This window comes from Vulpes lagopus, chromosome 2 (genome assembly GCF_018345385.1).
Source record: "Vulpes lagopus strain Blue_001 chromosome 2, ASM1834538v1, whole genome shotgun sequence".
Taxonomy (NCBI): Eukaryota; Metazoa; Chordata; class Mammalia; order Carnivora; family Canidae; genus Vulpes; species Vulpes lagopus.
Window position 1 is genome coordinate 125,120,835 of NC_054825.1, and position 13,452 is coordinate 125,134,286.

At 36.4% G+C, this 13,452-nt stretch overlaps 1 protein-coding gene across 3 annotated transcripts in view; it reads left to right on the forward strand.

The window, feature by feature from the left end:
• The window catches only part of LAMA2 (laminin subunit alpha 2), a 580,308-nt gene that overhangs the window by 326,861 nt on the left and 239,995 nt on the right, over positions 1 to 13,452 (forward strand). For 2 of the 3 annotated variants that reach the window (XM_041737419.1, XM_041737425.1), the window contains exons 15-16: positions 5,695 to 5,806; positions 11,333 to 11,446. In XM_041737419.1, the coding sequence (XP_041593353.1) occupies positions 5,695 to 5,806; positions 11,333 to 11,446 (226 nt within the window). Of the gene's footprint in view, positions 1 to 5,694; positions 5,807 to 11,101; positions 11,156 to 11,332; positions 11,447 to 13,452 lie in introns of all 3 variants that reach the window. The other variant, XM_041737408.1, reaches the window with a different exon arrangement.

Genomic DNA, 13,452 nt, shown 5'->3' on the forward strand with positions numbered 1-13,452 from the left:
GTTACCACAGCATAACTGAACCCCCATCATGACTTTATCATGATACACCCCATGTGACTTCTTTATTGCTTGAAAATGAATTCAGAATTGTTTCAAGGCAAGATATATTCATATGACTTTTTAGAGTAAAGGTGTGTTGGGGCCTTTGCACCAAAAGTATTGCACAGAACTTATGTAACAAATAATCTAGAAAAACCCTTGTAAATAAAGAGAGTCTCTTGATGATTAGGTAATAGGGTTGATAGATGCAAAGTATGCATCTACCGTTTGAAATTAATGATACAGGTAACCATATTTTGAAGAAATTATCATTTTAGGCCCTTAAAAGTTAAAAAACAAAACAAAACATGGAACTCACTAGGCCTTGGGCTCTTGGTGTTTCCTCCCCATTGTCTTCGACTATTTGCCAAATCAATTATGTAAATACTGGATTCATTCAGTCTGCCAACATTTACTGTGTGCCTTCTACGTATATCTTTCTAAGTCTCAGTTTCCTCTCCTGTAAAATGGCAGAAACAAAACCTAACTTTCAAGATTGAAGGCGATGAGAAAATGATGTACCAACAACACCTGCTGTGCTGTGCTATCTAGCAATATATTGGGAGGAAACGTAGGGTCACAAGATGATTATTGGTTTTGGAGTCATGCTTGGGTTTGAGTCTGTGCTGCACTGTCTGCTAACTGCATTATATTGGACACAGCACTTCTTTGAGTCTCCGGTTCTTCATTTGTCAGTGTGGACAATAACAATTACACATTACCCTCACTCATAGTTAAATGAGATGTCTGTCCACCCCCATTATGGTGCACAGAAGATAGCAGACGCTTGTGAGCAGTGATGATTATGATGTGGTCATGTTAGGCTAGGCAAAAAGGACATGAATGATGGATGAATGATCACTGAGTTGAAAAAAGGCATACTCCAGGTTGGAAGGCAGACATGTACATTTACGGTAGTAGAGTAAATAGTGCATTGGAAATGTGCGCAGTACATACTGGTAGAGCTACGAAGGAAGAGATGAATTATTATATTAGCATTAAGTATGTTTATGAATATAATGTGTTTGAATATAATGTTTATATAATGTTTAATATAATGTTCAGATGGGTCACTCAGACATTGCTGGGCTACTAAATGATTCTTCGCCTTTTTAGGAGTGGAGTAAAATTTACCAGTTCCCCCTGAGTGATACTTGATGGAACTTCTGCAAGATAGAGACTACAGGAAGTTCTGAGTCATCATCTTATGTTTTGACAGAAATGAAATAGTACAAAGGACCTGAAACAGCAATAAAATTTTCATCTCTGGTGGTTAACCTTAAAGTAACATTTGTTTTAGTAGAATTAAATGGATACCTTCAATTAAAAAAAAAAGATGAATAGAAGAAAAAATTATTTAAAAGGATTTACAGAGTTCTTATTGTTTAAAAAAATAATTTATTTTATATATTATTGTTATTATTTTAGTAAAGTTTAACCCATCTAACTCTAGTGGAAATATAGTGAAACAAAAACATTGAGAACAATCTTTAATCAGTACCAGGACAATGTTTCAGATGTGACTCTGATTTTCAGTAAAAGCTTACATAATTATGTCTTTTCTCTTCATCATCTTACCTGTATTTCCAAGTCATAAGAATAAGGGGAAATATCTAGCTAAAGCAGGAGACTTAGTTGACAAATCTTTGATAGTTCATGCACTTCTAAAATTTAGTACTTTGGGATCCCTGGGTGGCGCAGCGGTTTGGCGCCTGCCTTTGGCCCAGGGCGCGATCCTGGAGACCCGGGATCGAATCCCACATCAGGCTCCCGGTGCATAGAGCCTGCTTCTCCCTCCGCCTGTGTCTCTGCCTCTCTCTCTCTCTCTGTGACTATCATAAATAAATAAAAAAAAAAAAATTTTTTTAAATAAAAAAAAATTAAAAAAAAATAAAATTTAGTACTTTATTACTCCCAGCAATATGTATTTAAATGAATGCAGCCTGGTATCAAGAAAAGAATGTGTCCATATTGAAGGGGAAAGAAAAAAACCACTGCAGCCTTCTTTATGAGTAACACTTAAAACTGTTAAACATATTAAAATCCCATTTACCAACAGAAGAACCTGATGAACATTGGGTCTGCCCGGTGAATACTAATGTGGAATATTGCTGGGAAAGATGTTTGGTTGAAATTTCTCATAGCTCAGAATGGGTACATAGATTAAAGAGAAACACATCTGTTGTTTGAAAGACAAATGAAATTTGGCAATTCATTGAAAATATTTTTGTTTTTGTTTTGTTATGTTTTAAATTGTTCCTTAAAGTAGTCAATTACTTACTTTTCTATTTTGAAACATTCCAATATCCAATTTTATGTTGAAAAGCCTGGGACTATATACACCATTGATCAGTCTACTGTTTAGTAAATTGTGACCATCTTTTATGTGATAATAAACTAGTATAGCAATAATGAAGTCATCTAATTCTGAAATTAAAGTGATCAGAAATCTAAGTGAATCTTGTGACAGTCCATTAATTGCAGGCAATAAGATGTCACAGTTCATTCAGATGAGTTCTGACCTCTGACCCCAAGATCTAACTTCAACATTTTTCAATTTATTTATTTTTTTGCCAGATCAAACAAGTAATTTGTCTTCTACTTATCTGACTTTATTCATCTGGAATGTGGATACTAGGCTTTAGTGTATCATTTATCTGGGAGTATGTGTGTCAGTGTTTATTAGATAACTACATTCCGTTCACCCATTCACTGACCAATCCATTCATCTGTTCTTGCATGTATGTTTGTGGATAGTCTTGTATCCATACGTTCATCTGTTCATCTACCTGCTATCCATCGATCCATTCATTTATTCAACAAAAGCATATTGAGCATGTGTTGAGATGATCTGGCTAGGTATATACATGACCCAACTTTGTTTGTGAGAAGGAGCTCATAAGCCCATGTTGATACAAGCAAGTACTCTCCTTACTTTAGTAACTCAAACCCTATGTTGTGGTGTATTCATACAATGGAATATTACTCAGCCATAAACACTGATACATGCTACAACATGGATGAACTTTGAAAACATTATGCTGGCAGAGAAAAGCCAGACACAAAAGGTCATGTATTGTATGATTCCATTTATATGAAATATCCAAAATTATCCATGATAAATCCATGGAGATAGAAAGCAGACTCCTGGCTTACCAGGAGCTGGGAGAAAGGCTAAAATAGGAAGTGACTGCTTAATAGATACAGGTTTTTCCCATGGGGTGATGAAAATGCTTGCAACCAAATAAAGGTTGTAGTTGCACAACATTGTGATGTACCAAATGAACACATTAAAATGGTTAATGTTATGTTAAATGAATGTCACCCCAATGGGGAAAAAGTTGCCAATGATACCTCTTGTACAAGTTTATTTGGTGGGGGAGAAATTACAAATTAGAGATTTTCCTAAAAATTTCTTTGTAACCTGAACACTGTGAATGAGTGATTTTTTAACACTTACCAGTTTAGGACCTTCTACTAGGTTGTCCAGGTTGTACCCCCAGAGAAGAAAGCATTCAAGAAATAGTGTTCAATGAATTAATCTGTACCTGAAGATAAATCCTTTGTCTTTAGAAGATGCCAGTTAGCATTCAACAACCTAAGATGATTGCATCCAATTGCTTTGGTTTTTCTTTTCAATTTTTTGAGTATGTCTGAGGTTATACACATTCCAAGTTACTGTCAAGTGTCCAGGACTAATAAAGTGAAGGTAAAAACAATGAGGATTTTAATTACTTTTTAAAATTTTAAGTAGGCTCCCTGCCCAACATGGGGCTTGAACTCACAACCCTGAGATTAAGAGTCTCATGCTCTACCAACTGAGTCAGACTGGTGCTCCAAAACAATAAATATTTTGGAAATGCATTAGTTCAAAAGCTTACGATTTGGTTAAAGGTTGTTACACTTGAAGATACATTAAATGAGCCCATTAGTTTTGTTTTCTGGATCGATTACAGCACAGATTCCCAAATCTTGGGAAATTGATAAATGTGCCCCTTGATAAATGTGAATCACCCATTAATAAAAATATACCACCACTCTTGCAAAAATGCAAAAATTGGTTACATCTTTCTTTTGGTTAAAGGATGGTGCATAATGTGTGTTATGGCAGGTTACCAATCATTTTAATAAATATCACTAATCAAAAAATATATATATCACTAATCAATAGCAATCAATTTGTGCCCTTAGAGTTTATTTTAAATTTGTTTTATTTTTAGTATGTTAAAATGTCAAAAAGCTAGATTCGGAGATAGAAGTAGTATTTCTTGTAGTACTCATGTAGATATTTTCCGTCCTGTCTCAACAGTCAGTGAGAATATGTTAATAAAGGTTCACCTGAATAGTTCAGTGGTTGAGCGTCCGCCTTCGACTCCGGGCATGATCCTGGGGTCCTGGGATTGAGTCCCACATCCCACTCCCTGCAGGGAGCCTGCTTCTGCCCCTCCCTGTGTCTCTCCTCTCTCTCTCTGTGTCTCTCATGAATAAATAAATAAATAAAATCTTTAAAAAAAGAATATGTTAATAAAATGCCTAGTATTTAATAATCACCTACTATGTGTTATGTATTATATCAAGAACTTTCTATTCATTATTTCCTTTAATTATTTAATCAAGCTTATGATGTATAGACTCATATTATCTTCATTACATAGGTGAGACTATTGAAACCAAGAGAAATTAAGTAATTTTTCCTAGGCTATAGGACTGGTAAATGTCAGAGACAGAATATAAATCTTGATCTGTCTGCACTCCTGAGTCTGTGTTCATAACAATGAAGCTTTTAAAATTTCTCTTATTAGAAAAAATGGGAAAAAAGCAATAAGATACCAATAACATTTATTTAAATTGTTAATTCATATTAGTTTGCATATTTTTAGAAGGTAATACATGTGGGAAATACACATATAATGTACATATACTCCTCTTATATAAATGGAAAACAAATATAACAGCATTTTTCAATTTGGCCAAACCAGCTCTTCCCTAAAATAATGAATGACACCAAATCACTCTGTTAAAATCACTAGATTATACAGAAATGCTGATAAAATAAAAACCGGAGATACAGAGAACAATGTGTTCAATTTAGGCCAAAAACAAATTAAGAAAATCGTTTTAAGTAATTCAACTGAGCATTTGAAGTTTCACTTTTACCTACCAATGTGCACATTTGTTTCTGAGAAAAAAGAAATCAAAATAACTTTTTTTTTTCTTTTATCTTCCCTTCCCTTCCAGTTTAAAAAGCTCGAGCTGGATATTAATATTGTCTTCTTTTGATTTTCTAGTTTACATGTTAAAGTGAGTCAAACAGTCATGTGAATGTTTTCTCTTTTAAAAATACCTTCAACTACATTATTTTAAACTATCTCCCCCAAAAAAGAAAATCAAAACACATAGCTAAAACCCAAGAGCCGAGCAAGATTATTCTCGTATCTTTGCAGCATTTGATATGATGGTGGTCGTGAGCACTTTTAACGGACAGACTTTATCTAATACAGTGAATGACGAGAGCATCAAGTTATGGATATTTGTTGGCCTTCTTTCTCCACATACACAATTTACCTATATTTATGTCCCTATTACTCTGCTATTCCTCAAGCTATGTGATACCAAAGAGTTTGCCTCTTAACCATCTTTTTCTTCCCACTGTAGGTTAGGCTCTGTTGGCCTGGAGTCTGCGGTCCCCTATCCTACTGACAGAAGCATTGCAGCAGCGGTGGAGGTTTGCCAGTGTCCACCTGGATATACTGGCTCCTCTTGTGAAGTAAGTTTGCAAGAGTTAATCCTCAGTGCAGTCCATGTTCCTTCAACATTGCTTTCAATAAACTGTTTTAAAAGTAGTTTAGCTCTTTCATCAATGATTGCACGAATAAATAATAGTGTTTTCCTTAAAGAAGAAACTTGAGTGTCTGCCAAAAATCACGGCCTTCAAATAGAGTACTAACATTATGTCATCTTGAAATTATGTTTCTGCTTTGGATATTTTACCTTACTCCAGCTGAAAATCTGATGTTTTCTTATGTGTTTATTTCCTATGTAGTTGGTTGATAAAATAAGATGAATGATAGAGAATATTATTTAGTATTTCAAAATAATTTCCCTTCATTTCTATCTCTGTAATTATGAGGAACTAGCAATATTTTCCCCCCTTTCCTCTGGTCTTTAATCTTGTGTATCATGCTCTTTCTCTGCTTCATTTCTAAGAATACCAAACTGCAAGCATCTGAAGGTTACAATCTCCAAAATGTCAAGAATATATGAGGAAGAAATACCTTGATCTGAAATATTTCCTACGTCTTTGATTTGCTTAGCACCTAAGATTTGAGATAATTATTATTACCCCAATATTCTAGATTCATAGTGAGATTAACATGTCTTACTTAATACTGCAGCATGTCATTTTAAGGTAATAATTTTAATGTACTCACAGATTTTTTTTTTAGGTAGTTTGAAATTGGTTTGAGTTGAAACCGGGTCAAAAAAAATAAACACCATTTTCCTGATAGAGGACATAGCTTGCAGATAAATAGGAGCTTAAATTCTTTAAAAATGGTGCCTTTAAGGAATCATTTGAGTGTACCGAGACGTTCCACTTCAACACACTATACCATTATGCCATTTATAGAAATACTCTAGGCATTGCTTTGTCAGTTATTTTGTACTTTAAAATAATGCATGCTTTTAGAGGATACACAGGATTTAGAGTCATATTCATGACAAATATGTTTTCTTTAACTAGGCACAGATTCAATTATGTAGAAATAAAACCAAATGAAATTCATTGAGATACTTGCTTTTCCAAAATTCATCTAAAGAAGAGAAAAATAATTGTGGAAATAATTTTGTTATCTCAACCTAACTTTGATTTTACATATAAAATAAAACATGCTGTATTTGATGAAACATATTCTTTTATTAAGAGTCTAGTAGGTTTTATTCAAGCCAGAAAGCTCCCTTTGAACCTTTCAGTTCCTATTTCAATTGGAATAATTAATACCTTGATTCTATTCTTGCTTTAATACTTATCCCCCCATTCGTTATTCCCTGTACTCTCTTAATCTTTATGAGTTCCAAATGCCCATTGATATGAAATTGAATATTAGAATTGTTCAATTGGCTACATTTTTTGTTTCTTCTTTCCTTTCTTCAAAAATATTTATTGTGAATCTTTGGTAAATTCTGTACTAACTGCTGAGGGGATTATCTAGAAGATTTCATCATAATCCCTATCCTTAAAGAGCTAACAGTCTGTTTAGGGAGACAGAACAAATATCTATGAAAAAATGGATCACAGCACTATATAATTAAGGAACTTGTAAGTGGTACAGAGCATAAGTGCAATGATCATTCAAAGAGGTGAGCAGTTCCGGTAGAGCCCAGTATCACTGGAAGTATCCTGGAGTGGAGAAACCCCAAACTGGATGCTAAACCATGGTGACAATTAGGTAGGAAGAGAAGAGCATGGGAGAGTCAAAACAAAGAAACAGGAGGGAAAATAAAAGCTTCCTGTGACTCTCACACAATAATTATTTGATAAATAAAGGTGTCCTGAAGCCCATAAAAGAATTTAGTTGAATAAGAGACAAAGAATTCTGGAATTCCAGGACTTCTCTGTGATTTCTTCATTTTTTTCAACAATTCCTGCTTTTCCTTGTCAAAATGTCGTCTCTTTAGACTTGTTATTATGCATCCCTATCCTTTCCTGATTTCATTTGTTTTTTACTGAGTTCATATGGCCAGTCCTTCTAGCTTTGCTATCACCAATATCCACAAACCACTTTAAAGCTGAGTAAACTACAAAGACCAGAATGTTAATTCTCAGTTGCCAAAAAACAGGTAAAACCACTCATTATAATATCATTCTTTTTTACTTTTTTAGCCCATAATGTTGATTTGAAATCTTTTTTTTCTCATTTCTACTCAACTTCTTATAAATCCCTCCACGGTTTATCTCTCAAATATTTTCTTACTTTCCTAGTACCATTATAATTCATTTTATTTCACAGGTGAGTCAGGTGAGGAAGTGAAAGCAGAGTGGAGTCCTGAAAAAAGAAGTATTTTAATTCAAATCTTAGTTTTCTTTTCTATATGATGAGAATAACATTATCTTCTGGAAGTGTTCATACACTTGTTTTTAGCTAATAGATACCGATAATCCTGTATATTGACACAATCAAGACCCTTGACATGGGTGATAAGGTAATGAACAATACAGATGGTCCCTGCCCTCAAGGATATTACATCTGGTGGTGGGCTAGACAATATGCCAAAGAGCAAATTTAAATAAATGTAATAAATGCCGTGAAGAATATTAACAAGGTATCTTGATAGAGCTACTAAGAATGTGTGTTGGAAGAGTAGATAAGAGGGGCTACTTTATGAAAGGTTGTCTGGAGATGCTTTCTGAAGTGATAACATGTAATCTGAGTGTTGAAGAATGGGAAGAGTCAGCTACATAGAAGAAGCTGGAAGTGGATGAGGAAGGAGTAGAAAGGAGCTGGAGTCTGCAAGGACCTGAAAGAGGGCAAGGGTGCCTAGAGCTTAGCAAGCAACAGAGAGGGTGGCATGAGATGTAATTAGAAGAGCCGGGCCATTCACAGCCTTGCCTACATTATAATAATTTGGGATTTTATTCAAAGTACAATGGACAATCGTGAGAATACTTGAAGGTGGGTAGTGCCATGACCTGAGTTTTATTATTGGAAAAAGTCTTTATGGCTACAGTCTGAAGAACATAATATAGGAAGGCAAGAATGAGAGGAAGACTAGTTAATGGGCTACTGTGGTAGAACATGCTGCTATGGTAGTGGTAGGATACGCTGTTGTGGTTTGTTTTAGGCTAATGGCAGGGGATGTAGAAAGATACGACTTTACTCTCTATGTATTTTGGTAGTAGAACCAATAGGATTTATTGATAGATTACTTACCAGGGGAGAGTTTAAAGAACTAAGAAGTTTAAGAATGAGTCATAGATTACCAGCTTGAGTAATTGGATGTAATGTCACTTATTGAGCTGGGGAAGACTGGGGAGGAATGGCTGTGGGGAGAGGATGGAATCAATATTACATTTTAGAAATACTGGGTTTGGAAAGTGTAAATTATAGGTGTCAATGTACAATCAGAATATGCAGGTCTTGAACTTAGAATATTTGTGTGGTCTAGAGATATGTATTTGGAAGGCATCATAGACTATGGGGCTGAATAAAATTGCCTAGGAGACAGTGTGATGAGAAAGAGAAAAATGATCAAGCTCCTAGGAGCTCCTGACAATAAGAAGCTGGGTCAAAGCAGGGGAGAAAGCAAAGACCTAGGGCAGAAATGTGGGGACTGTGACATCATGGAAATTGAAGAAGAGGAAATTTGAGGGAGAGAGGAGTCAACTAAGCCATGTGTTGATGAGAGGTCAGGTAAGGTGCAGTCATGGAATTGTCTACTGGCTTTGGCTACCTGGAGTGTGGTGACATAGCCAACGTCAGTTTTAATTGAGTGGTGACAGCACAAGACAGAGTAGGGTGGAATGAACCATGAGAGGGAAGGGAGGAAGAAAAGACTTTTTTTAGTACTGGAAAGAAAAACAGGTAGGTAACTGGAAAATTATGGGATATTAAGGAAGTAATTTTGTCACTTTTGTTAATCTTTGGTCGGGTTTCTAGATCATATTTTTGAGCTGATAGTAGTGATCTAGTAGAAAAGAGAGCTATTACTGATGCAGGCCAGAGAGAGTAGTGGAAGGACAATAGATAGTGGAGTGCAGATTAGGAGTGTGGTGATGCTCCCTGAGAGGAGGAAGGATTCCGCGCGCCCACCCCACTATTCCAGGGAGTGTGGCAAATGGAGATATTGCAGATGCTTTTGGACTTGATGAAGATGTGGTATGAGTAGTGCATCTGCAGAGTATAAAGAAAAGCTTACTCAGGACAATTCTATGAATATTTGACCTGAAAACAGTAAATCAGCCCTCTCCCTGTTATCAACACATTTCATTTCTGCCCTCTTCTGGGTCTGCTGCTTCACCAATTTTTAGGAATACATATCATAGAAGGGAATTTCTTCCATGACCAATCTGGGGTGGCAAAAAATTCAATGAAGAGAAATTATAAGAAAGGGATAAAAAGTCAACAACTTTTTTGTGCTGCCCAAATGAAGAGGAAAGTCATTTTTGCTTTCCTTTCACATGTGAAGTATCAGCAGATCCTTTTTATGTGTTTGTTATTGATGTTCAAATCTAAGAGTCTTCATACCCTGCGGCAGAAAGAATGTTTCCAACAGTACACAACACAATTCTATATACTTTATTACTTCAGTGGTTTCTGTCGTTTCCATTTTGAACTGGAGAGAAAAAAAAAGGGCCTTTTCATGATATATCATGTTACGGTTAACCATCCAGAAATATGATAAATCATCCACAAGAGGCTCTCCTAACTTGAGAGGGAACACAAGCTCCTAGAGGGCAGCCCCCCTTATTTTGTGTCCCATACAGGGTGTAGTCAGTGCCGTGGAAGGGAAACGTCCTTAAGGGGGCCAGTGGACCCAGAGCTGGCACCGACACAGCGTTATTCTAAGACCCGAACATTTTTTTAATCAGAATTCCATTTTTGTATAATAAAGTGTCCCGCACCTTACCAAGGAAGGGTGAATATAAGTAGAGGTTCCAGCAGAATAACGCAATACAATATCAAGGGAATATAGGGTGAATAAATCATGAACTGTTTTGTGCAAATTGGAGACACCTTGATAGGTGGTGGGCAACTGAGAATGAAAGACGTGAGTTCTTTACGTGTAGAAGTCGGTGTGTCTGTGACCACGTGTAAGAGTGAGGCACCGCCTTTCTTCCAAATGATTGCAAAGTGACGGAGTTAAGGGTAAGGGAACCTATTCCAGAACATCGACATTGCTTGGGATGCCAGTAGGTGACCTCCTAGGCTGAGGTTCTCGGAAAGTCCTTCTATGTCTGCTGCCTTGTTCCAGTACTTTTCCTTCTGTTTTCCTGTCTGCGCTTTGTACTTTGAGACTGTCACGTTTCAATTCTTTATATCTCTTCTTTATTTTACCATTTCAGAAGAGACAGCAAGCTAATGCTTCCTCTAATCTCATACCTGCCAGTAACGCTAAGGTCAGTACCAAGTCCCAAATGTCAGGAGGAAAACTGTGTGGCCATGTTTCCATAATGGCGACCCTGATGGGCGTGTGTGCTGAGTTTGCTACCTAAACATTTTCCTTTATCTGAAAAAAAAAAAAAAATACTCAAAAAAAAAAAAATGCCTGAGACTTGAAACCTCATCTTTTTCAGTCTTGTTGGCCTCGGCACAGGCGAGTTAACGGCACCGTCTTTGGCGGCATCTGTGAACCCTGTCAGTGCTTCGGTCATGCGGAATCTTGCGATGACCTCACCGGAGAATGCCTGGTAAGTGCCTTCTCCTCTGCGGAAGCTGATGGACGAGGCTGAAATCAGCTCGGTTGGCCCTGCTATTCGGTTACTACCTTTGGGACAAACACTGGAGTTAAGAAATGATTTGACGGGGAGCTTTATATTGAACTGAGTTGGAAGCTGAGAACGCTCCTTCGTATGTGGTCTTCCTAACAAGTATTAGGACATGTTTACCCATAGTACCCCAAGAATTGAATTAGAATTAGATATAGCATAGTAGTAAAATAGAACTAATGACTGGGATACATATCTACTGTGAATATAGATGGCCCCAATCCTTCCCATAAATCTACGAGAAATAGATTACATTTCTATAACAGGACGTGATTTGTATCCCCCTAATGCGAAAAGCATAAAATATAATCTTTATAATAAACATAATTCAGTTTTTTTTCCCACAGTGAAAAAAAAATGAGGGCATGCTGCGTATTTTTTTATTTTAAAATTTCAACACTTAAGTAAAAACAAAATATCATATGTAGATTTAAAAATAATACCTATGTGCAATACATATTCCCCAGAGCTGCTTATCCCTTCTACAGGTAAGTTTGGCCTAAGCTCTGCAAAGGCCAGCACTTTCCATCCTGCTAAGAAGCCTCCGGATTGGAGGATATACGCTGCATAGACCGTTCTTTTTTTTTTTTTTTAAGATTTTATTTATTCATTCATGAGAGACATGGAGAGAGGGAGAGGCAGATACACAGGCAGAGGGAGAAGCAGGCTCCCTGCAGGAGACCGGGACTCGATCCCGGGACTCCAGGATCACTCCCTGAGCCAAAGGCAGACGCTCAACCACTGAGCCACCCAGACGTCCCTTCATAGACCGTTCTGATGAACCTCAAGAGCGTGTTGGTTTCGTATTGTCTGACGTGGCAAGAAGCTTGAAACAACACTTCTCGTTTCATAAGTTTTCCAGAAACACAATCTGAAACGGTGCCAGTTTAGGAGTCTATCATATTCTCATTTCCCTGTAGAATTTAAGGCAGACTCTGTTATTTCTGTTTCTAAATGTTCTCTCTCTTCCTCTTGCGCGATTCCCCCCCCCCCACACTTTTTTTGTCCACTTAAAAGCTTCTGGGAAAAACCCAAAATGAAAATTCAGGGCTCTTGTTTCAATACAGTTGGGCATTTAGATTTATTGATGCTCTTTCTATTTTCTCTCTACAAGCTTTTGTTTAGTTGCTTTGCACTATAAAGCATGATAGCCGTAATTTGTGAATCAGTAGATTTTTCAAATGGCATTTTTATGAATAGAAAGACACAGCGATTTTCATTTTAATTATACCATAAGTCTTTTAAAATGTACCCTGGGAAAAATATTGAGTTACCTTTAAATATGTTGCTAACCTGCTAGGGGAACTATCAACCCAAAGCTGATATGGATGTGCTTCATTTAAACCTAAAAAAAAGACAAAATAAATAGATAACAATACCAGACTTCTAATGTTTCCAATAGTCATATTTCATGATGGATTGATTAGGATTAAATCAAATCATGCTGTTGGTCCATTTGGTTATGTGGTATTTCTAAGAATGGAAGCGTGTTTTTTGAATAAAATAGTTTCATTCAGCATAATTTGGGGAGGAAGAAGGGAGGGAGCAACAATTATTTGAGATCTTCTACTGATGGAACCTTGTTTACTGACTCTGTTTCATGGACAAAAAAATAGGAGGCCACCTTCAAATAACAGTGGGAATCTTAGGGCAACAATAGAAATCTTGTCTAGTAGAATCTGGTGTTTTCTGGGTTTTCCATTATAGCTGGTTAATATGTGATCGTGTAAGATATTTTCTGGAGACTTTCCAATGCCTTTAATCTGAAATGATATTGATAACTAAGTGCTAATATCCCATATTGAGCATATTGGTTCTGATATGATCCACAGGGAAAAATGTTTGAATGTTGCACATTAAAGACAGTTTTAGGGTTTGCTTAACCTGCATTTTATCTCCTTTTTAAAAGTATGTATGTTTTTTCCACT